This window comes from Pseudophryne corroboree, chromosome 2, assembly GCF_028390025.1.
Source record: "Pseudophryne corroboree isolate aPseCor3 chromosome 2, aPseCor3.hap2, whole genome shotgun sequence".
NCBI lineage: Eukaryota > Metazoa > Chordata > Amphibia > Anura > Myobatrachidae > Pseudophryne > Pseudophryne corroboree.
Genome location: NC_086445.1, coordinates 138724474 through 138746602, shown reverse-complemented (window position 1 = coordinate 138746602; position 22129 = coordinate 138724474). Strand labels below are relative to the sequence as shown.

Genomic DNA, 22129 nt, shown 5'->3' with positions numbered 1-22129 from the left:
CCAGCTCCTGTCTCCAGCATCCACAAAGAGACCCGCACCTGCTTTCCATCCTGCGGTGCAGCCTGACTCTGCAATCCTCTGTGACTGCTTCAGCTTTCAGCTATTACCTCGTTTGCTTCCAGCTTCCAAGCTTTCAGCTATTAACCCATCTGTTTCCAGCAACCTGCTTCCAACAGAATTCAGCCTCCTTAAAGAGCCGGTGTTCTCCCAGCGGATTTCTACTTACCAGCAGTATCCACTACCACCGGTAACCACTCTTCATTTCATTTCATCTGTTTCCACGCACCCTAGCATCTTTCAGTTTTAACTCCGTATCTCCACCATCTGGCTGGTTCCGTCCAGTGACTCCTTCAGTGCATTCCAGTTACCAGCATCATCTTATACACCTACTGGCGTGTTCCTCGGTTGTCACCACTACTACAGCCTGGCCTGGTAAGGTTATTCTACCCAAGGACTATAACATCTGTTCGGCAACCTACCAGTGCCCTGTTATACCTTCTATGGTTTAGTGATCCAGGAACTGTATTATCTGCCACTGCTAATACTGACTGTGAACACTGTTGTGATTATACGGAGTCTGTTTAATAAACTTTCATTTGACTTTTAACTTGCTTGTCATGGTCACACCTTCGGGTTTCCTTCCACACTTACATGTCCAGGGGTCTGATTAAACCATCTAAGTTTAACTTCATTCCAGCCCCTACAACTGAGGCTTCCTCCCGTCAGCTTAAACCCTCAGTTGTGACAGTAAGCACTGACCATATGAATCCAGCCGGAGACCAGGATCAAGCGGCTAGACCTATGCAAGAACTGGCAGCCAGACTCAAACATCAGGAGGCTGCACAAGGTCACATCATCCGCTGTCTCCAGGATCTCTCTACTCGGCTGGATGGGATTCAGACGACCCTCCGTGGACCTGGCACATCTGGTGCGTCCACCACAGTGACTCCAGCTGTAACCCCACCCACCTTGCCCATTTCCATACCACGTCTTCATCTTCCAACGCCAGCAAAATTTGACGGATCTCCAAGGTTCTGCAGGGGATTTCTCAACCAATGCGAAATCCATTTTGAGCTTCAATCTGGCAACTTCCCCAGTGACCGTACCAAAGTTGCTTATATTATTTCTCTCCTCAGTGGCTCAGCCCTTGATTGGGCATCACCGTTATGGGAGAAGTCTGATCCCCTGCTGTCCTCCTATACTGACTTTGTAGCATCATTCAGGCGCATCTTCGACGAGCCGGGCCGGGTTTCCTCTGCTTCATCTGAGATTCTCCGTCTACGCCAGGGAACACGTACTGTGGGACAGTATCTTATACAGTTCAAAATCCTGGCATCTGAACTGGCCTGGAACGACGAGGCCTTGTATGCTGCATTCTGGCATGGCTTGTCAGAACGCATTAAAGATGAGTTAGCTACCAGAGACTTGCCTTCTAAGTTGGATGAGCTAATTTCACTATGCGCGAAGGTTGATCTACGGTTCAGAGAGAGAGCAACCGAGCGAGGAAGATCATCCGTTCCTAAATCTTCTGCTCCTCCTCCTCGTCAACCATCTCCATCCAAGGATGAGCCTATGCAAATTGGTCGTTCCCGTCTATCTCCCGCTGAGCGCCGAAGACGCCTCTCCGAGTCTCTATGTCTCTACTGTGCAGCTCCGTCGCACACTATCAACGCCTGTCCCAAACGTTCGGGACTCCAGATCCTAGCTCGCCAAGGAGAAGGCCGGCTAGGAGTAATAATCTCCTCTCCATCTCCTCATGATTGTAACCTCCCAGTGTCGCTCCAAATTGCCCAACGTTACAGGAACGTCATTGCCCTCCTTGATTCCGGAGCAGCTGGGAATTTCATAACCGAAGCTTATGTTAAACGGTGGTCCCTACCCACCGAGAGACTGTCCTCGTCCATCTCTTTGACTGCCGTGGCTGGTAGCAAGATTTTTGACGCAGTCATTTCCTTAAGGACTCTTCCAGTTCGTCTGAGAGTGGGAGTTCTTCATACTGAGTATATTTCTTTTCTAGTGATTCCAAGAGCCACACATCCAGTGGTTTTAGGCCTTCCATGGCTCCGTCTCCACAACCCATCGATTGACTGGACGACTACGCAAATATTGGCATGGGGTCCCTCCTGTGCTGAGACTTGTTTAGCCAAAGTTCTTCCTGTTTGTTCTTCCTTCCCCAGGTCATCTGATGTTCCGCCTCCTCCATATCAAGACTTCACGGACGTGTTCAGTAAAGCCTCTGCTGATATCCTTCCTCCTCATAGAGAATGGGACTGCCCAATCGACCTCATTCCAGGGAAGGTTCCACCGCGAGGCCGAACTTATCCGTTGTCTCTGCCTGAGACACACTCCATGGAAGAGTACATCAAAGAGAACCTGGCGAAGGGTTTCATCCGACCATCTTCTCCAGCCGGCGCAGGCTTCTTCTTCGTTAAGAAGAAAGACGGTGGTCTGCGTCCGTGCATCGACTACAGAGGTCTGAACGACATTACCGTCAAGAACCGATACCCTTTACCTCTGATTACCGAGCTCTTTGATAGAGTTAGTGGTGCAACCATTTTCACAAAGCTGGACTTGAGGGGTGCCTACAATCTCATCCGAATCCGTGAGGGTGACGAGTGGAAGACCGCCTTTAACACCCGTGACGGACATTATGAGTACCTCGTCATGCCCTTCGGATTGAGCAACGCTCCAGCAGTCTTCCAGCACTTCGTGAATGAGATCTTCAGGGACATCTTGTACCGCCATGTCGTGGTTTATCTAGATGACATCCTCATCTTTGCTAATAATCTCGAAGATCATCGTTTCTGGGTAAAAGAGGTTCTTTCCCGTCTCCGTGTCAACCACCTCTATTGTAAATTGGAGAAGTGTATGTTTGAAGTTAAAACCATTCCGTTTCTAGGTTACATTGTGTCCGGTTCCGGACTAGAGATGGATCCTGAGAAACTCCAAGCAATCCAGAATTGGCCTATACCCTTAACCCTCAAAGGGGGTCCAGAGGTTCTTAGGGTTCGCCAATTATTATAGAAAATTTATACGAGACTTTTCCACCATTGTGGCGCCTATCACTGCATTAACCAAGAAAGGTGCTAATCCGTCCAAGTGGTCCGAGGAAGCTACGCAGGCCTTTCACCTTCTGAAGCAACGGTTCATCGCTGCACCAGTTCTGAAACAGCCCGACACCGACTCTCCTTTTATCTTAGAGGTAGATGCCTCCTCCGTTGGAGTAGGAGCAGTGTTATCCCAGAGGGCCAAAGATGGACATCTACATCCTTGCAGTTTCTTCTCCCGGAAGTTCTCCCCAGCTGAGCGCAATTATGCCATTGGCGATTAGGAGTTGCTGGCCATCAAGCTCGCTCTGGAGGAGTGGAGATACCTGTTGGAGGGAGCTTCCCACTCAATCACCATACTTACCGACCACAAAAATCTTTTATATCTCAAAGGCGCACAATGTTTGAATCCTCGTCAGGCCAGATGGGCACTTTTCTTCTCTAGGTTTGACTTTAAACTCCAGTTCTGTCCGGGTTCTCAGAATCGTAAGGCCGATGCCCTTTCCCGCTCATGGGAGCAAGAAAATGAGTCCGAGTCTGCAGACAAGCATCCTATTATTAATCCGTTGGCATTCTCCACGGTAGGGATGGACTCTACGCCTCCACCAGGGAAAAGTTTTGTTAAGCCAGTTCTAAGGAAGAAGCTCATGCATTGGGCCCATGCTTCCCGTTTTGCTGGACATACAGGCATTCAGAAAACCCTTGAATTTATTTCTAGGTCCTACTGGTGGCCAACTCTGAAGAAGGACGTTATGGAATTTATTGCCTCCTGCCCAAAGTGTGCCCAACACAAAGTCTCCCACCAGTCGCCTGTGGGGCAACTGGTTCCATTATCTGTTCCCCTGGACCCATTTGTCGATGGACTTTGTTTCCGATCTACCTATCTGCAACAAGTTTAATACCATCTGGGTGGTAGTTGACCGGTTCACCAAGATGGCACATTTCATCCCTCTCACCGGTCTTCCGTCAGCTTCCAAGTTGGCTCAAGTATTTATACAAGAGATCTTCCGACTTCACGGTCTTCCTGAAGAGATCATCTCGGATCGTGGAGTACAATTTGTAGCCAAATTTTGGCGAAGTTTGTGTCAAGCCCTCCAAGTCAAGTTAAAGTTTTCCACGGCTTACCATCCTCAGACCAATGGTCAAACCGAGAGGGTGAATCAGGACTTGGAGGCCTTCCTCCGTATATATGTGTCTTCCTCTCAAGATGACTGGGTTCAACTCCTTCCTTGGGCCGAGTTCAGCCACAACAATCAATACCATTCCTCATCTTCTTCTACACCATTCTTCATTAATTATGGATTCCACCCTAAGGTCCCAGAATTTCAACCGCTTCCCGCAACTTCTGTTCCAGCAGTGGATGTCACCTTGCGTCAGTTTTCAAATAACTGGAGGAATGTCCGCGCAGCCCTGCTTAAAGCCTCATCCAGGTATAAGAAGTTTGCCGATAGGAAGCGTAGAGCGGTTCCTGCTCTCAAGGTGGGTGATCGTGTGTGGTTGTCCACGAAGAATTTGAGGTTGAGAGTTCTCAACATGAAATTTGCACCTCGCTACATCGGTCCCTTCAAGATTGAACAAGTCATCAATCCTGTTGCCTACAGATTACAGTTACCACCCTTCTTGAAAATACCCAGGACATTTCATGTTTCCTTGTTGAAACCGCTGATCCTAAATCGGTTTCATTCCACACTTCCTCCAGCTCCCAAAGTTCAGACTCAACGGGGAGTCGAGTACGAGGTGGCCAAGATTTTGGACTCACGTTTCCGTTACGGTCAGTTACAGTATCTCATTGACTGGAAGGGCTATGGTCCTGAAGAACGCTCTTGGACCAATGCCTCAGACGTCCATGCTCCTGCCTTGGTCCGAAATTTCCACTCAAAGTTTCCTTTAAAGCCTAAGAAGTGTCCTGGGGCCACTCCTAAAGGGGGGGGTGCTGTCACGATCCGGGTATCTGGACGCCATTACCTGCAGTTTAGGTGTCTTCTGAGACTGGCCCAGCGTTCCAAATCCGGACCTCATCTGTGTCAACACTCTGCACATCCCTCCTGTCATTCTGAGACACTACCACAGCGGCGCCATGTTTGAATCCAACATGGCGTCTCCCGTCCTCCGCCGCCTCCGCCGCCGTTACTGTGTTATTGCTGCAGGTTCTCAGAATCATGTATCATGCCTGCCGCGGCCTCTGCTGCCCTCCAGGTGTCTCAGCATGTAGCTGTCGTCTGGCGTCTCCTGTCCTCCGCGGCCGGCGCCGCCATTATCACTATGTTTGCACATTTCATTACAAACCAGTTTTCCCTCCAGGTTCCAGCATGGGCGCAGCCATGTTGGATTTGATCACATGCTCCAATTCCTCCAATCCACCATCTCTGGAATCTGCATAATTGCCTAGCCAATGCCTGCATAGCAGCAGGTATAAGTATCCTGTGTCTAGGCCAGATAGATGTCAGTGCTTTGAATGTCATACCTTGTTCCAGTCTCTCTCTCCTGTGGTTTGTTTCTCCAGGTTCCAGCTCCTGTCTCCAGCATCCACAAAGAGACCCGCACCTGCTTTCCATCCTGCGGTGCAGCCTGACTCTGCAATCCTCTGTGACTGCTTCAGCTTTCAGCTATTACCTCGTTTGCTTCCAGCTTCCAAGCTTTCAGCTATTAACCCATCTGTTTCCAGCAACCTGCTTCCAACAGAATTCAGCCTCCTTAAAGAGCCGGTGTTCTCCCAGCGGATTTCTACTTACCAGCAGTATCCACTACCACCGGTAACCACTCTTCATTTAATTTCATCTGTTTCCACGCACCCTAGCATCTTTCAGTTTTAACTCCGTATCTCCACCATCTGGCTGGTTCCGTCCAGTGACTCCTTCAGTGAATTCCAGTTACCAGCATCATCTTATACACCTACTGGCGTGTTCCTCGGTTGTCACCACTACTACAGCCTGGCCTGGTAAGGTTATTCTACCCAAGGACTATAACATCTGTTCGGCAACCTACCAGTGCCCTGTTATACCTTCTATGGTTTAGTGATCCAGGAACTGTATTATCTGCCACTGCTAATACTGACTGTGAACACTGTTGTGATTATACGGAGTCTGTTTAATAAACTTTCATTTGACTTTTAACTTGCTTGTCATGGTCACACCTTCGGGTTTCCTTCCACACTTACATGTCCAGGGGTCTGATTAAACCATCTAAGTTTAACTTCATTCCAGCCCCTACAACTGAGGCTTCCTCCCGTCAGCTTAAACCCTCAGTTGTGACACCCAGTTAACAGTATGAACAACAACGGAGCATCAGATCAACCCTGATGCAACCAAACATAACCCTTATTTATGCAATAACTATATACAAGCATTGCAGAAGAAGTCCGCACTTGGGACGGGCGCCCAGCATCCACTACGGACTACGAGATATAGATTTACCGGTAAGTAAAATCTTATTTTCTCTAACGTCCTAGTGGATGCTGGGGACTCCGTAAGGACCATGGGGATTATACCAAAGCTCCCAAACGGGCGGGAGAGTGCGGATGACTCTGCAGCACCGAATGAGCATACACAAGGTCCTCCTCAGCCAGGGTATCAAACTTGTAAAACTTTGCAAAAGTGTTCGAACCTGACCAAATAGCTGCTCGGCAAAGCTGTAATGCCGAGACCCCTCGGCCAGCCGCCCCAAGAAGAGCCCACCTTCCTTGTGGAGTGGGCTTTTACTGATTTTGGAAGCGGCAATGCAGCCGCAGAATGAGCCTGCTGAATCGTGTTACAGATCCAGCGAGCAATAGTTTGCTTTGAAGCGGGAGCACCCAGCTTGTTGGGTGCATATAGGATAAACAGCGACTCAGTTTTCCTGACTCTAGCCGTTCTGGCTACATAAACCTTCAAAGCCCTGACCACATCTAGTAACTCGGAATCCTCCAAGTCACGAGTAGCCACAGGCACCACAATAGGTTGGTTCATATGAAAAGATGACACCACTTTTGGCAGAAATTGTGGTCGGGTCCGAAATTCTGCCCTGTCCATATGGAAAAACCAGATAGGGGCTTTTATGTGACAAAGCCGCTAATTCTGACACACGCCTAGCTGAAGCCAAGGCTAATAGCATGACCACCTTTCACGTGAGAAATTTTAACTCCACGATTTTGAGTGGCTCAAACCAGTGTGACTTCAGGAAACTCAACACCACGTTAAGATCCCAAGGTGCCACTGGAGGCACAAAAGGGGGCTGAACATGCAGCACTCCCTTTACAACGTCTGAACTTCAGGAAGAGAAGCCAGTTCTTTTTTAAAGAAAATGGATAGGGCCGAAATCTGGACCTTAATGGAACCCAATTTCAGGCCCAAAGTCACTCCCAACTGTAGGAAGTGAAGGAAAAGGCCCAGCTGGAATTCCTCCGTAGGGGCATTCCTGGCCTCACACCAAGCAACATATTTTCGCCATATACGGTAATAATGTTGAGCCGTCACATCCTTCCTAGCCTCTATCAGCGTAGGAATGACCTCATCCGGAATGCCTTTTTCTGCTAGGATCCGGCGTTCAACCGCCATGCCGTCAAACGCAGCCGCGGTAAGTCTAGGAACAGACAGGGCCCCTGTTGCACAAGTCCTGTCTTAGAGGCAGAGGCCACGGGTCCTCTGTGAGCATTTCTTGCAGATCTGGATACCAAGTCCTTCTTGGCCAATCCGGAACAAAGACTATTGTTCTCACTCCTCTTTTCCTTATGATTCTCAGCACCTTGGGTATGAGAGGAAGAGGAGGAAATACATAGACCGACGGGAACACCCACGGTGTCACCAGTGCGTCCACAGCTATCGCCTGAGGGTCTCTTGACCTGGCGCAATATCTCTGCAGCTTTTTGTTGAGGCGGGATGCCATCATGTCCACCTGTGGCATTTCCCACCGACTTGCAATCTGCATGAAGACTTCCTGATGAAGTCCCCACTCTCCCGGGTGGAGGTCGTGCCTACTGAGGAAGTCTGCTTCCCAGTTGTCCACTCCCGGAATGAACACTGCTGACAGTGCGCTTACGTGATTCTCCGCCCAGCGAAGAATTCTGGTGGCTTTTACCATCGCCACCCTGCTCCTTGTGCCGCCTTGGCGGTTTACATGAGCCACTGCGGTGATATTGTCTGACTGAATCAGAACCGGTTGGTCGCGAAGCAGGGTCTCCGCTTGACTTAGGGTGTTGTATATGGCCCTTAGTTCCAGGATATTGATGTGAAGGCAAGTCTCCTGCCTTGACCACAGCCCTTGGAAATTTCTTCCCTGTGTGACTGACCCCACCCTCGGAGGCTTGCATCCGTGGTCACCAGGACACAGTCCTGAATGCCGAATCTGCGACCTTCGAGAAGGTGAGCACTCTGCAGCCACCACAGGAGAGACACCCTGGCCCTGGGGGATAGGGTGATTAATCTGAAGATGTGATCCGGACCACTTGTCCAGTAAGTCCCATTGGAAGGTCCTCGCATGGAACCTGCCGAAGGGAATGGCCTCGTATGATGCCACCCTCCTTCCCAGGACTCGAGTGCAGTGATGCACTGACACCTGTTTTGGTTTTAATAGATTCCTGACCAGTGCCACGAGCTCCTGAGCTCTCTCTATCGGGAGATAAACCCTTTTCTGGTCTGTGTCTAGGATCATGCCTAGGAGAGGCAGATGAGCTGTAGGAACCAACTGCGACTTTGGGATATATAGAATCCAGCCGTGTTGCTGTTCCACTTCCAGAGAACGTGATACGCTGTTCAGCAACTGCTCTCTTGATCTCGCTTTTATGAGGAGATCGTCCAAGTACGTGATAATAGTGACACCTTGCTTCCGCAGGAGCACCATCATTCCCGCCATTACCTTGGCGAATATTCTCAAGGCCGTGGAGAGACCAAACGGCAACGTCTGAAATTGGTAATGACAATCCCGTACCGCAATTCTGAGGTACGCCTGATGAGGTGGATAAATGGGGACATGAAGGTATGCATCCTTTATGTCCCGAGTCACCATAAAATCTCCCCTTTTCAGGCTTGCAATGACCGCTCTTAGCGATTCCATCTTGAACTTGAACCGTTTCAGGTATATGTTCAGGGATTTTAAATTCAATATGGGTCTGACCGAACCGTCTGGTTTCGGGACTACAACATGGTCGAATAATAACCCCCTCCTTGTTGAAGGAGAGGAACCTTGACCACCACCTGTTGAAGATACAATTTGTGAATTGCAGTTAACACTGTTTCCCTCTCGTGGGGGGGAAGCCGGCAGGGCCGTCGGTGAGAGGGCATCTTCTCAAAGTCCAGCTCGTATCCCTGAGACACAATATCTATTGCCCAGGGATCTAACAGGGAGTGAACCCACTTGTGGCTGAACTTACGAAGGCGTGCCCCCACCGGGCCTAGCTCCGCCTGTGGAGCCCCAGCGACATGCGGTGGATTTTTGTAGAGGCCGGGGAGGACTTCTGTTCCTGGGAACTAGCTGTGTTGTGCAGCTTCGTTCCTTTGCCCCCGCCTCTGGCAAGAAAGGACGCACCTCGGACTTTCTTGTTTCTTTATTCAAAAGGCTGCATTTGATAATGTCGTGCTTTCCTAGGCTGTGCAGGAATATAAGGCAAAATATCAGAATTACCAGCTATAGCTGTGGAGACCAGGTCCGAGAACCCTTCTCCACACAATCCTCAGCCTTCCATATGCCTCTTAAGTCGGCATCATCTGTCCATTGCATATTCTACAGGACACGTCAAGTAGAAATCGACATAGCTTTGACTCTAGGACCCAGTATACTCATGTCTCTTTGGGCATGTTTTATATATACATATCTCTTAAGACAGCATCTTTAATACATATATATATCTCTCTCTATATATATATACATATGTATATCTATATACATACTAGGGCCTCAATCTCTGCTGATAAGGTACCTGTCCACGCTGCCACAGCGCTATAAACCCATGCCGACACAATCGCCGGTCTGAGTAGTGTACCAGAATGTGCACGCTATCTGCAGGATCCCTGAGAATAGCTGTTACGTCAGGGCTACCTTTTGGGCAAACGTGACACCCTAGGGGAAGATTCCCATCATATCCTGGCCCTAGTGGGGAAAGGATACTGCCTGAGAATTCTTTGTGGGAAACTGCAGTCTCTTGTCTGGAGATTCCCGCTCTTTTTCCTCATGAGAGGCGGGAAATTTACCTCAGCTTTCTTCCCCTTAAACATGTGTACCCTTGTGTCAGGGACAGTTGAGTCATCAGTGATATGCAAATCATCTTTTATTACAATAATCATATATTGAATACTTTTCTGCCATTTTGGCTGTAACTTTGCATTATCGTAGTCGACACTGGAGTCAAACTCCGTGTCGATATCAGTGTCTATTATTTTGGATAGTGAGCATTGAGAGACTCTAAAGGTCTCTGCGACATAGGGACAGACATGGGTAGATTTCCTGTCTGTTCTCTAATCTTTTGTGCAATAAATTCACCTTAGCACTTAATTACACATATCCAAACAGGTGTCGGCGTTGTCGACGGAGACACCCTCTCACACACATATTTGCTCCATCTCCTCCTTAGGGGAGCCTTTTACCTCAGACATGTCGACACACATGTACCGACACACCACACACTCAGGGAATGCTCATCTGAAGACAATTCCCCCACAAGGCCCTTTGGAGAGACAGAGAGAGAGTATGCCAGCACACACCCCAGCGCTATTAACCCAGGAATAACACAGTAACTTAATGTTAACCCAGTAGCTGCTGTTTATATTGATTTTTGCGCCTAATTATGTGCCCCCCCTCTCTTTTTACCCTCTTCTACCGTGTAACTGCAGGGGAGAGACTGGGGAGCTTCCTCTCAACGGTGCTGTGGAGAAAAAACATGGCGCTGGTGAGTGCTGAGGAAGAAGCCCCACCCCCTCGACGGCGGGCTTCTGTCCCGCTTTCATGTACAATTTTGGCGGGGGCTCATACATATATACAGTGCCCAACTGTATATTATGTAAACTTTTGCCAAAGAGGTCTCTAATTGCTGCCCAGGGCACCCCCCCTGCGCCCTGCACCCTATGTGGGTTTAGTGTGGGAGCAATGGCGCACAGCTGCAGTGCTGTGCGCTACCTCATATGAAGACTGGAGTCTTCTGCCGCCGATTTCGAAGTCTTCTTGCTTCTGTCACCGGCTTCTGTCTTCTGGCTCTGCGAGGGGGACGGCGGCGCGGCTCCGGGATCGGACGACCAAGGGTGGGTGCGATCCTGTGTACGATCCCTCTGGAGCTAATGGTGTCCAGTAGCCTAAGAAGCAGGACCTATCTTCAGTGAGTAGGGCTGCTTCTCTCCCCTCAGTCCCACGCTGCAGAGAGCCTGTTGCCAGCAGATCTCTCTGAAAATAAAAAAACTAACAAAATACTTTCTTTTTAGCAAGCTCAGGAGAGCTCACTAAGTAGCACCCAGCTCGTCCGGGCACAGATTCTAACTGAAGTCTTGAGGAGGGACATAGAGGGAGGAGCCAGAGCACACCAGAATCCAAATTCTTTCTTAAAGTGCCCATGTCTCCTGCGGAGCCCGTCTATTCCCCATGGTCCTTACGGAGTCCCCAGCATCCACTAGGACGTTAGAGAAAAGAAACTTGCAATGCCGGGGCGACCATCATCGGTCGCTAGCTACATTACATATGAAGTGGGCATCACACCGATGGCAGCATCACATGGTGCTAGGTTGAATATCCCCGTATATATATTTTTCTTTTACAATACATCTTCTTCCGTAAAACATATCTGCCCTGGGTGACCAGTTGCTCTCCAATGTACCCACCTGTTATGTAAACTGACCACACCAGCTACAGTACCACAGGTTGCCCACTGCCAGACACTGTAGAGAAAAATAGCTCCCTGTCCAGGTACCATAGTCGCCCTAGTAACCAGAGCATTCTCGTTGCCCTGGAGACTGGCTGCGTCACGGCCCAATACTGCTCTCCCATTGGTCGCCCCTGAGCGAGCTCTCGAGAAGAGTCCAGAACGCGGAAACGGAAGCGGCACGTGTAGCCGGCTAGGAGAAGCCGCAGCAGCATCAGCTTCTGGAATCTTCCACGGGAGTTATATGAAGCGGTCCGCCCCCTCCCGCCTTCAGACGGGCTCCCCGCAGCAGCAGCGCCCAGCATCCTCGCTCCCAGCACCGGGATATCATTACGCCAGTGCTATTGCCGCTAGCTAGCACAATGTCGGTGGTCGGGTTCGACCTCGGATTCCAGAACTGTCATGTTGCTATCGCCAGGGCTGGCGGCATCGAGACCGTCGCCAATGAGTTCAGCGACCGATGCACTCCGTAAGTATACCGTGTCATTCATCCGCCTCTGACAGCTAATTTCGCCTAGTATCACCCAGTATCCCCCGGAGTATTAACTGGCTACCGTCATTATATACATTACTCAATGGCATGTATTATTTGATACTGCTTGGTGTATAATATAGTCATATGATACTGTCATGTTATATCGCAGTAACCTGCTGCCTGGCGCGCGTGCTTTCGCAGTAACCTGCTGCCTGGCGCGCGTGCTTTCGCAGTAACCTGCTGCCTGGCGCGCGTGCTTTCGCAGTAACCTGCTGCCTGGCGCGCGTGCTTTCGCAGTAACCTGCTGCCTGGCACGCGTGCTTTCGCAGTAACCTGCTGCCTGGCACGCGTGCTTTCGCAGTAACCTGCTGCCTGGCGCGCGTGCTTTCGCAGTAACCTGCTGCCTGGCGCGCGTGCTTTCGCAGTAACCTGCTGCCTGGCGCGCATGCTTTCGCAGTAACCTGCTGCCTGGCGCGCGTGCTTTCGCAGTAGCCTGGCGCGCGTGCTTTCGCAGTAGCCTGGCGCGCGTGCTTTCGCAGTAGCCTGGCGCGCGTGCTTTCGCAGTAGCCTGGCGCGCGTGCTTTCGCAGTAGCCTGGCGCGCGTGCTTTCGCAGTAGCCTGGCGCGCGTGCTTTCGCAGTAGCCTGGCGCGCGTGCTGTCGCAGTAACCTGCTGCCTGGCGCGCGTGCTGTCGCAGTAACCTGCTGCCTGGCGCGCGTGCTTTCGCAGTAACCTGCTGCCTGGCGCGCGTGCTGTCGCAGTAACCTGCTGCCTGGCGCGCGTGCTTTCGCAGTAGCCTGGCGCGCGTGCTTTCGCAGTAGCCTGGCGCGCGTGCTTTCGCAGTAGCCTGGCGCGCGTGCTTTCGCAGTAGCCTGGCGCGCGTGCTTTCGCAGTAGCCTGGCGCGCGTGCTTTCGCAGTAGCCTGGCGCGCGTGCTTTCGCAGTAGCCTGGCGCGCGTGCTTTCGCAGTAGCCTGGCGCGCGTGCTGTCGCAGTAACCTGCTGCCTGGCGCGCGTGCTGTCGCAGTAACCTGCTGCCTGGCGCGCGTGCTTTCGCAGTAACCTGCTGCCTGGCGCGCGTGCTGTCGCAGTAACCTGCTGCCTGGCGCGCGTGCTGTCGCAGTAGCCTGGCGCGCGTGCTGTCGCAGTAGCCTGGCGCGCGTGCTGTCGCAGTAGCCTGGCGCGCGTGCTGTCGCAGTAGCCTGCTGCCTGGCGCGCGTGCTGTCGCAGTAGCCTGGCGCGCGTGCTGTCGCAGTAGCCTGGCGCGCGTGCTGTCGCAGTAGCCTGGCGCGCGTGCTGTCGCAGTAGCCTGGCGCGCGTGCTGTCGCAGTAGCCTGCTGCGCGTGCTGTCGCAGTAGCCTGCTGCGCGTGCTGTCGCAGTAGCCTGCTGCGCGTGCTGTCGCAGTAGCCTGCTGCCTGGCGCGCGTGCTATTTCAATACAGTCGACATAAAAAAAAATCTGTTAGAAGAGGCATGTCTTTATCTTGCCTGTTCCACTTTCTCTGTATTATCCACTAGTCTAGACTATAATACAGTTTATGCCTTTACTACACAGTAAGTGTGTGTGGTCCCTGTCTTCTGATGTCAGAACTCCCATCAGTGTGATGTAAAAAGGAAATATCTGGAATCTTCTAGAACAGGCATGTCCAAACTGCGGCCCTCCAGCTGTTGTGAAACTACATATCCCAGCATGTCCTGACACAGTTTTGCTGTCAGAGAATGCTAAAGCTGTGTCAGGGCATGCTGGGATGTGTAGTTTCTCAACAGCTGGAGGGCCGCAGTTTGGACATGCCTGTTCTAGAATTTTCATCCTCTGCAACATTCCCCTCCTACAATAAATGCTCAGCAATGTATCTTGGTCTGTTTGGTGCTTGCAGTAATGGCCTTATGTTCTAACCTGGAAACTATATGTAATTTTTACATTTCTATCAATTGCCTTAAACAATTTATTAGCTGATTTTTGTTACTATTGTAGTACGTTTATGTATGCTCTACAAAGATGTAAGTGTCTGTACAGGTGCTGCCTTATGACTACATTGTCAGAGGCATAGAATTAAAATCTGTTGAATGTGATCTGAAGCTTAACATCATTTCACAGCCAGGTGAAAGTTATGTCATTTGTGTAAAAGTGGGATTATACTCACATAGTTTATGTTAAGGGGCCTGCACAGTGGGCGATAGCTTGAAAGATATGAACGATATTGTTCATAAATGAACGATAAATCATTCATATCTTGCAGTGTGGATGCATCAGCAATGGACCATGCGCGTTCCCGCATTCGTTCATCGTTGAATGATCATCATTGATACATGCCAGTCAATTTGGACGATATAGATGTATGTACTCTCATATCGTCCAAATTGACCATTGATATCGTCCAGTGTGTAGTAAAAATCTACCATCGATAATATAGATCAGTGGTTCTCAAGTACCCCCAACAGTTCATGTTTTCCAGGTCACCTAGCAGTTGAACAGGTGTATTCATTACTCACTGACACATTATAAAAGACCCACAGGTGGAGCAAATTATTTCATTTGCAATCCTGTGAGGAGACCTGGAAAATATGAACTGTTGGGGGTACTTGAGGACTGAGGTTGAGAACCAATGATATAGATCAGTGGTTCTCAAACTCTGTCCTCAGGACCCCACACAGTGCATGTTTTGCAGGTAACCCAGCAAGTGCACAGGTGTATTAATTACTCACTGACACATTTTAAAAGGTCCGCAGGTGGAGCTAATTATTTCACTTGCGATTCTGTGAGGAGACCTGGAAAACATGCACTGTGTGGGGTCCAGAGGACCGAGTTTGAGAACCTGTGATATAGATGGTCAAAAACATTGCCCAGTGTGTAGGCCCCTTAAGTCATTTATTATGTGCAACAGGCAACACTCCATAGAACTTTGTGTTTCTGCTGCTCTGACTGAAGCTCTGAACTCCTAGGCGTGTGTTTGGTCACACAGCTGCAATATATAGTCCAGGCTGAGAGTCGGCTTGGGGCAGGAAGGTATAGTAAAGTATAGTATAGTAAGGTGCACAGATGCTGTTCTTCTTTACATTTATGGCAGTGGTTTTCAAACTTGCTCCTCTGAACCCCATACAGTTCATGTTTTCCAGTTCACCTGTGGAGCCTTTAAATGTGACAGTTAGTCATACACCTGTGCGTCTGCTATATATGAACGGGTAGGTGTCCTGAGCACTGGGCTTGAGAAATACTGATATCCATTTCAAACCAAGCTCTGGGCCCAAGATATTGTCAGGGCAACCCGGGACCTGTCTTGATGTGAAAGGGTTGACCTGGGTCGTGGTAAAAGGAACAGAGAGGTGGATCAGCTGCACTTGGAGATGTCCTCTGCGAGCACTGGCAGATCAGGCAGCATCGTCGTGTAAATGCGGCTTCCAGCTCATCACCATGATGAGGAACCCATCTCCTGGCACGGGACTACTAGCAAATTTGTATGAAACGTTAGTTTTCACTTTTTGACTTTCTGTGCGAAATAAGACATCTGCATTAAAGGTGGATTACAATAAATATGCCCTATGATCACACACACAGTACTTCTGTAGTAACTGCTGCTGTAACGGCGTTGAATGTATGCCGATTGCAGAGTGTATTTTGCATGTTTTCATGCTAAGGGCTCAATCCAATTGCGGGCGAAGGTTGTGAGGGTGCACCCGCCAGCCACTACGGATCATCCATCCAAACCTGCCCATGTATGTGTTGGTGGTATTTCAGGCATTGCAAAATTAGGCAGAAACATAAATCTGCCTTTTTTTTTTTTTTCTTGGTTGGTTTTCCTCAAGCATAGGGCTGGTGCAGGTAAACGATGGGTTTCAAGCCAAACAGGGGCAGGTCACTCGCAACATGAGTGGTTATATACCTGGTGAAATAAAATAATAGTTCCATGCAGTCATTGTAGTATCAGTTACTGCCAACTTGTGTTCAGCTTGGCCTCACCCCATTAAGAACACAACACTGCTAAGCTCTATAGTGAGGAGAGGAATGCCAGAGACAGTGTGTGTGTGTGTGTGTGTGTATATATATATATATATATATATATATATATATATATATATATATATATATATATATATATATATATATATATATACTGTAAATTCCACCTAGCTGTGGGTGGATATTGCATCAGAGCAAGGTCTATCCGATTGGGGTGGGTTAGCACTTACCAAACCTAAGGGTGCAGGTTACGTTCTTCTAGAACTTTGTTTATAAAACCTAACAACGTCTAATGCTGGTGTATGTCATATGTGCTTTGCTGTATGCACAAAGCATTGTGAGAAACTCCATGACTCCACTTTAGGTAAATAGTCCAGTCCTGAGTAGAATTGCATGCTGTCTTGGCACCTGCCTTTTACACACTGTTGCACTGTGCCCACACATGTCCTTGGCATTTAATAATTTATGTGTAGGCTTCTGCGGGGACTGGGAGTGGAGATTTACTATTGTCAGAAATAAAACTCCTCCTTTTCCTCGCTCATTATAGTTGTGGGATATGTTGTGCAGAATTTATTATTATTATTATCATTATCATCATCTGCTTAATTGTCCTCTTATGTCTGACTATTATTCCAATCAGGGCTGTGGTTTCTTTTGGTACAAAGAACAGGACAATTGGTGTCGCAGCCAAGAATCAGGTATGTTTTATTATGCAAACTCCTGCAAGATAGTAACTAATTTCCTGACTAGGGCCCAGATTTATCAAGCCTTGGAGAGTGACAAATAGCACAGTGATCAAGTACCAGCTCCAACTGTCATGTTACAGGCTGTGTTTGACAGTTTGGAGGTGATTTTTGGTACTTTATCACCGTGCAATTTATCACTCTACAAGGCTTCATAAATCTGTGCCTAAGTGTGCAGTTTGTTCATATACTGCATGTTCTTCACCTCATTGTGTACTGTGAACTAAACCTGGTCCAAGCAAAATCTCATTTGAAAGTATCTCTAGGCACAAATTATTTTCTTCTGCCTTTTTTTTTTTTTTTTGGGGGGGGGGGGGGTGGATTCAATTCTTTCCCACATACTGCCACTAGATGGTGCTCAATGGAGCAATTGAGTGGTTGCCCTGTTCAGGTGTGCATGAAGTGGGGGAGCTGACATGTGTGAAAACTCAGTGTGCTGTTAAACCTGGTACTAATGGACGTGACATGTATGCCCAAGGGAAGAGGGGCACAATTGACTGGCAGTGGTGGGTGCCCACAAAACGATTGAAGTTCCCCCCCCCCCTCCCCATGTATATTACAAAGAGCTGTGATTTAATTAAGTGCAACTATTTTTCTAAACTTTGCTTTTTTACAGCTAATCACAAACGCTACCAACACCGTATACAACTTTAAGACGTTTCATGGTCGAGAGTTTAGCGATCCTTTTGTTCAGAAGGAGAGGAGTAATTTGGCCTATGAACTGGTTCCAACCAACAATGGTGGAGTAGGAGTTAAGGTATGGATTTATCACACGTCTGTTTTATTTGTTGCTTTTCAGAATTAAATAGTTTTTCATGAATTCTTACCAAATTCTCTCTGCATTACATGCAGGTGATGTACATGGAAGACGGACATGTGTTTAGTGTAGAACAGATAACAGCCATGCTCTTGACTAAACTAAAGGAGACTGCTGAGAGTAACCTGAAGAAGCCGGTGACTGACTGCGTCATATCTGTAAGTGATGCCTTTGATTAACACAGTGGGTCAAATGGAAGAGCCTGTGGGTTGCAGAGTGTGATGGCATATTAGCAATTTAGATGCGAGATTTGAAGCTGCGGAACCAGGTCGATCAGCCTCGGCAATTCACAGGCATTTGTCCCTACGTGTTAATGTAAAACATTGTAAGCCCTTTGGTAATGTATTGGACTTAGGCTGGTATTTGTTGTTGGCAGGTTCCCTCATTCTTCACAGATGCAAACAGGAGATCATTGCTGGATGCAGCTCAGATAGTTGGGTTAAACTGTCTGAAACTGATGAATGATATGACTGCAGGTAAACTGCCACTTCACTCGTTATCATTATGGGTGCTACTCTTTTTTTTTTTATTTTATTTTATTTTTAGAATAAAATTTAGTCTTATTGCAGTGGTTAACTATGGCAGAAAAGATTTTGGGGTATTTATTACCCTTCATGAGGTCTGCTCAAACATTTCTTCTACCAGCTAGAATAAAGAATGGGACTTTGACTCCTTAACCCCTTCAGTGTAGAGGAGGAATGGGAATAGTCATCTGCATATAAGTTTAAAACTGGGTGAATAGTCCCACTCGTCATTTGTAGCAAAGTGCCCCCGGGTTACTTACCTTCTCCCCACTGGCACCACTCACATGTGGGGAATCGGTGGAATCTGGTCCGGTTCCAGAGTATTTAGGTCTGCACATGCTGACACTAATATTTTTTCTATATTAAACTTAAAAAGTATTGCCAGAGATGTGGGAAGGGACTTAAGCCCCTCTATTTCCCCAGCTTTGGCACCTATAATGATAGGGGCACCTTTGTTTGAAACTATGTGCCCGCATTGAGATTTTTGTCTGGTGATTGTTAAGCAAATATCACGCACTACAGAAAAATCATAGTGTAGGTATTAATGTAATTCTGTTCTCTTATTTTGAGAATTACAGTAGATCATCCTCTGATATGAAAATATCTGTAAGTGCTCTGATGTGCAGGCATTTGCGAAGAGTCCCTTTGATTTTCTGGCTGTGCGAAAACATGCTTGTACAATGATGGTCACCCCCCATTCTGGTGTATAAGCCAGCATTGTAATTACTGCTCACCCTTCCCTACCCCCCCCCCCCCCCCCCTTCCCCTTAATGGTCCTCTTAAAAGAAAGATAATCTATATATTCTCCCCCCCCCTCCCCAGTTTTCATTACACATTTACTTTCCGGTTAGGCTGTAACTTTCGAAAAATCAGAGGTTTCATTCAATAACTTTATATTATTTATTTCTTTTTTATTAAGTTGCATTGAACTATGGGATTTATAAGCAGGACCTCCCAGCTCCAGAAGAAAAACCCAAGATAGTGGTTTTCGTTGACATGGGGCACTCGTCTTTGCAACTCTCCGCCTGTGCCTTCAACAAAGGCAAACTAAAGGTACGGCCATCACAACTCTTGAGCGGTCATTGTATACGTGGGCCTAAAATTCTGCTCTAATAGAGTAATCCATCCAAATGCTCTTCTGTAGGTTTTAGGAACTGCTTTTGACCCATATTTGGGAGGAAGGAACTTTGATGAAATGTTGGTTGAATACTTTTGTGGAGAGTTTAAGACCAAATACAGATTGGATGTAAAGTCCAAAATTCGAGCTCTTCTGCGTCTATACCAGGAGTGTGAGAAGCTGAAAAAACTCATGAGCAGTAATAGCACAGATCTCCCTCTTAATATTGAGTGCTTCATGAATGATCTAGATGTGTCAGGACGTATGAACAGGTGAGCAGTATGATTTTGCCAAACCCAAAGTTTCTGTTATTGGCACAGCGCATGTTCATGTCATCTGATGAATGGGGTGTTCTCTTACAGGTCACAGTTTGAAACTCTGTGTGCTGACCTCCTGCAGAGAATCGATGCTCCTTTGCACTCATTAATGGAACAGATTCAGCTTCGAGTAGAAGACATTAGTTCTGTGGAGGTCATTGGTGGAGCTACTCGTATCCCGGCTGTGAAAGAGAGGATCACCAAATTCTTTGGCAAAGATGTCAGCACCACTTTAAATGCAGATGAAGCAGTTGCAAGGGGCTGTGCTCTCCAGGTATCTAGAAGGGCTTGCTTTAGGAAGTGTATTGTTCCTCCTGCTGTAGATGTCTCATTTGAGGCACCGTTTAACGGAACATGCAGGAGGACTGGTGTTATTGAATACATATATACATACATCTACTTTTATAAAGGTTTGAGTTTATCTACCTGTAACAACCAAAGCTAATCATGCTGTACAAATCAAAGATCTGTAACAAAGTCGCATTGATCCATCTTATTTCTTAGTTATAGTGCAATAAATATTGGTAAGGTAATTCTCTATAATCTGATTTATAGAAACTTTTTTTAAAGTATTTTTACATCACTGAAATATGAGCCATGTTCTGTAGATTGTGCTACAGTTCCTAAAGCTGTTAGGAAAATAAGTCATTTTAAAGAGGACAATGGGCCGTATGCAAATGATATCCTGCCCAATCTCCTTTCTAAAATGATCCCCATTATCGTTCATTTTGCGCCCATAGTAATCCGGTTTAGCCATGTAAAAGGTTGGGTGCCTCGCTACCCCGGGATAGCCAGCTGAAATGATACCATGCCCCCGAGAGCAGAAACAGAACAGATGTGGAAGGGGGTGAAAAGAATTGAATACCGCCCTATACCTGAAAATACATCTTATTTCATGAGCGGCGCTTGTGAAGACGCGGAATGGCCTTTTACAGACTGTACTGCAGACCTATGTATTGTTTAGAAATGATCATGAATAGAATATTCTATCAGTGTCCTTACTTCATTATACTCTATTGACACTGTGTCACGTTGGATGTATGCGGGTTATGAACCCTTATGGTTGGAAAGAGGGGTGAAGGACAATCCCATCGGCCCCATTTCAAAAGAGTTGCAGGTAAATAAAGCGGGGGGGGGGGGGAATTTACAGTATTCTACAAAAATAATACATGTGGAGCCTAAATTAGGATGCAAGTGACTTCCTCTAGGTGTGTGCGCTGTGATGGGGCAGGCACTGTTGTCCTTTGTGAAGAACCAGTGGATAAGCACGGACTCAAAGGCAAGCCTTGTCAGTGGTCCTGCCCATAAGGTTATTCCTATTTGTGCAGAAACTGATTTTGGCTACTGAACGTTGCTATAGAGATGGAGTAAAGCTGGCACGCACTAGGTGATTTTTATTGGCGATATGGACGATAATGACCTATCGGAACGATATCGTCCAGTGTGTATGTACTATTTTGTCAACGCTGCACACTCCCGTGGGTTGTTCGCTAGGTCTGTCTGTACATGCAGGTTATTTTTGACTATGGTGGTCATTCCGAGTTGTTCGCTCGTTGCCGATTTTCGCTATACTGCGATTAGTCGCTTACTGCGCATGCGCAAGGTTCGCAGAGCGCATGCGCTTAGTTATTTTACACAAAAGTTAGGTATTTTACTCACGGCATAACAAAGCTTTTTCATCGCTGTGCTGATCGTAGTGTGATTGACAGGAAGTGGGTGTTTCTGGGCGGAAACTGGCCGTTTTATGGGAGAGTGCGGAAAAACGCAGGCGTTCGAGTTGCAAAACGCAGGAGTGGCTGGAGAAACGGGGGAGTGGTTGGGCAAACGCTGGGTGTGTTTGTGACGTCAAACCAGGAACGAAAAGGACTGAGCTGGTCGCAATGGCTGAGTAAGTCTGGAGCTACTCAGAAACTGCTAAGAAATTTCTATTTGCAATTCTGCTAATCTTTCGTTCGCACTTCAGCTAAAATAAGATACACTCCCAGAGGGCGGCGGCTTAGCGTGTGCAATGCTGCTATAAAAGCAGCTAGCGAGCGAACAACTCGGAATCACCCCCTATATTGTCTAAAACTGCATATCGTTCAGTGTGTATGCACTGTCTCGTTTGCCCGTGAGTTCAAGGACAAACACAGACGATATCGATCATGGACCATAATGTCTAATGTGTACCCAGCTTAAGTGAGAAACGAAAGGGAATCCTTAAATGCTAATTGAGTTGATGTGTCTGGTAGGAGCTAGACCCCCTAGATTAGCTGCATGATGGTTTTAAGGATGGCAAAGTTTGTCGCCATAGATGGCAGCCTGTCAGTGATGTGGTAT

The 22129-nt window shown here is 47.8% G+C and overlaps 1 protein-coding gene across 1 annotated transcript in view; it reads left to right on the top strand.

Moving 5' to 3' along the window:
- Window positions 1-12015: 12015 nt before the first annotated feature.
- Window positions 12016-22129, top strand: part of HSPH1 (heat shock protein family H (Hsp110) member 1) — a 38795-nt gene continuing 28681 nt past the window's right edge. The window contains exons 1-8 of the mRNA XM_063951755.1: window positions 12016-12331; window positions 16933-16990; window positions 17652-17792; window positions 17888-18010; window positions 18229-18328; window positions 19296-19429; window positions 19521-19765; window positions 19856-20084. Coding sequence (XP_063807825.1) covers window positions 12225-12331; window positions 16933-16990; window positions 17652-17792; window positions 17888-18010; window positions 18229-18328; window positions 19296-19429; window positions 19521-19765; window positions 19856-20084 — 1137 coding nt within the window. The 5' untranslated portion in view covers window positions 12016-12224. The remainder of the gene's footprint in view (window positions 12332-16932; window positions 16991-17651; window positions 17793-17887; window positions 18011-18228; window positions 18329-19295; window positions 19430-19520; window positions 19766-19855; window positions 20085-22129) is intronic.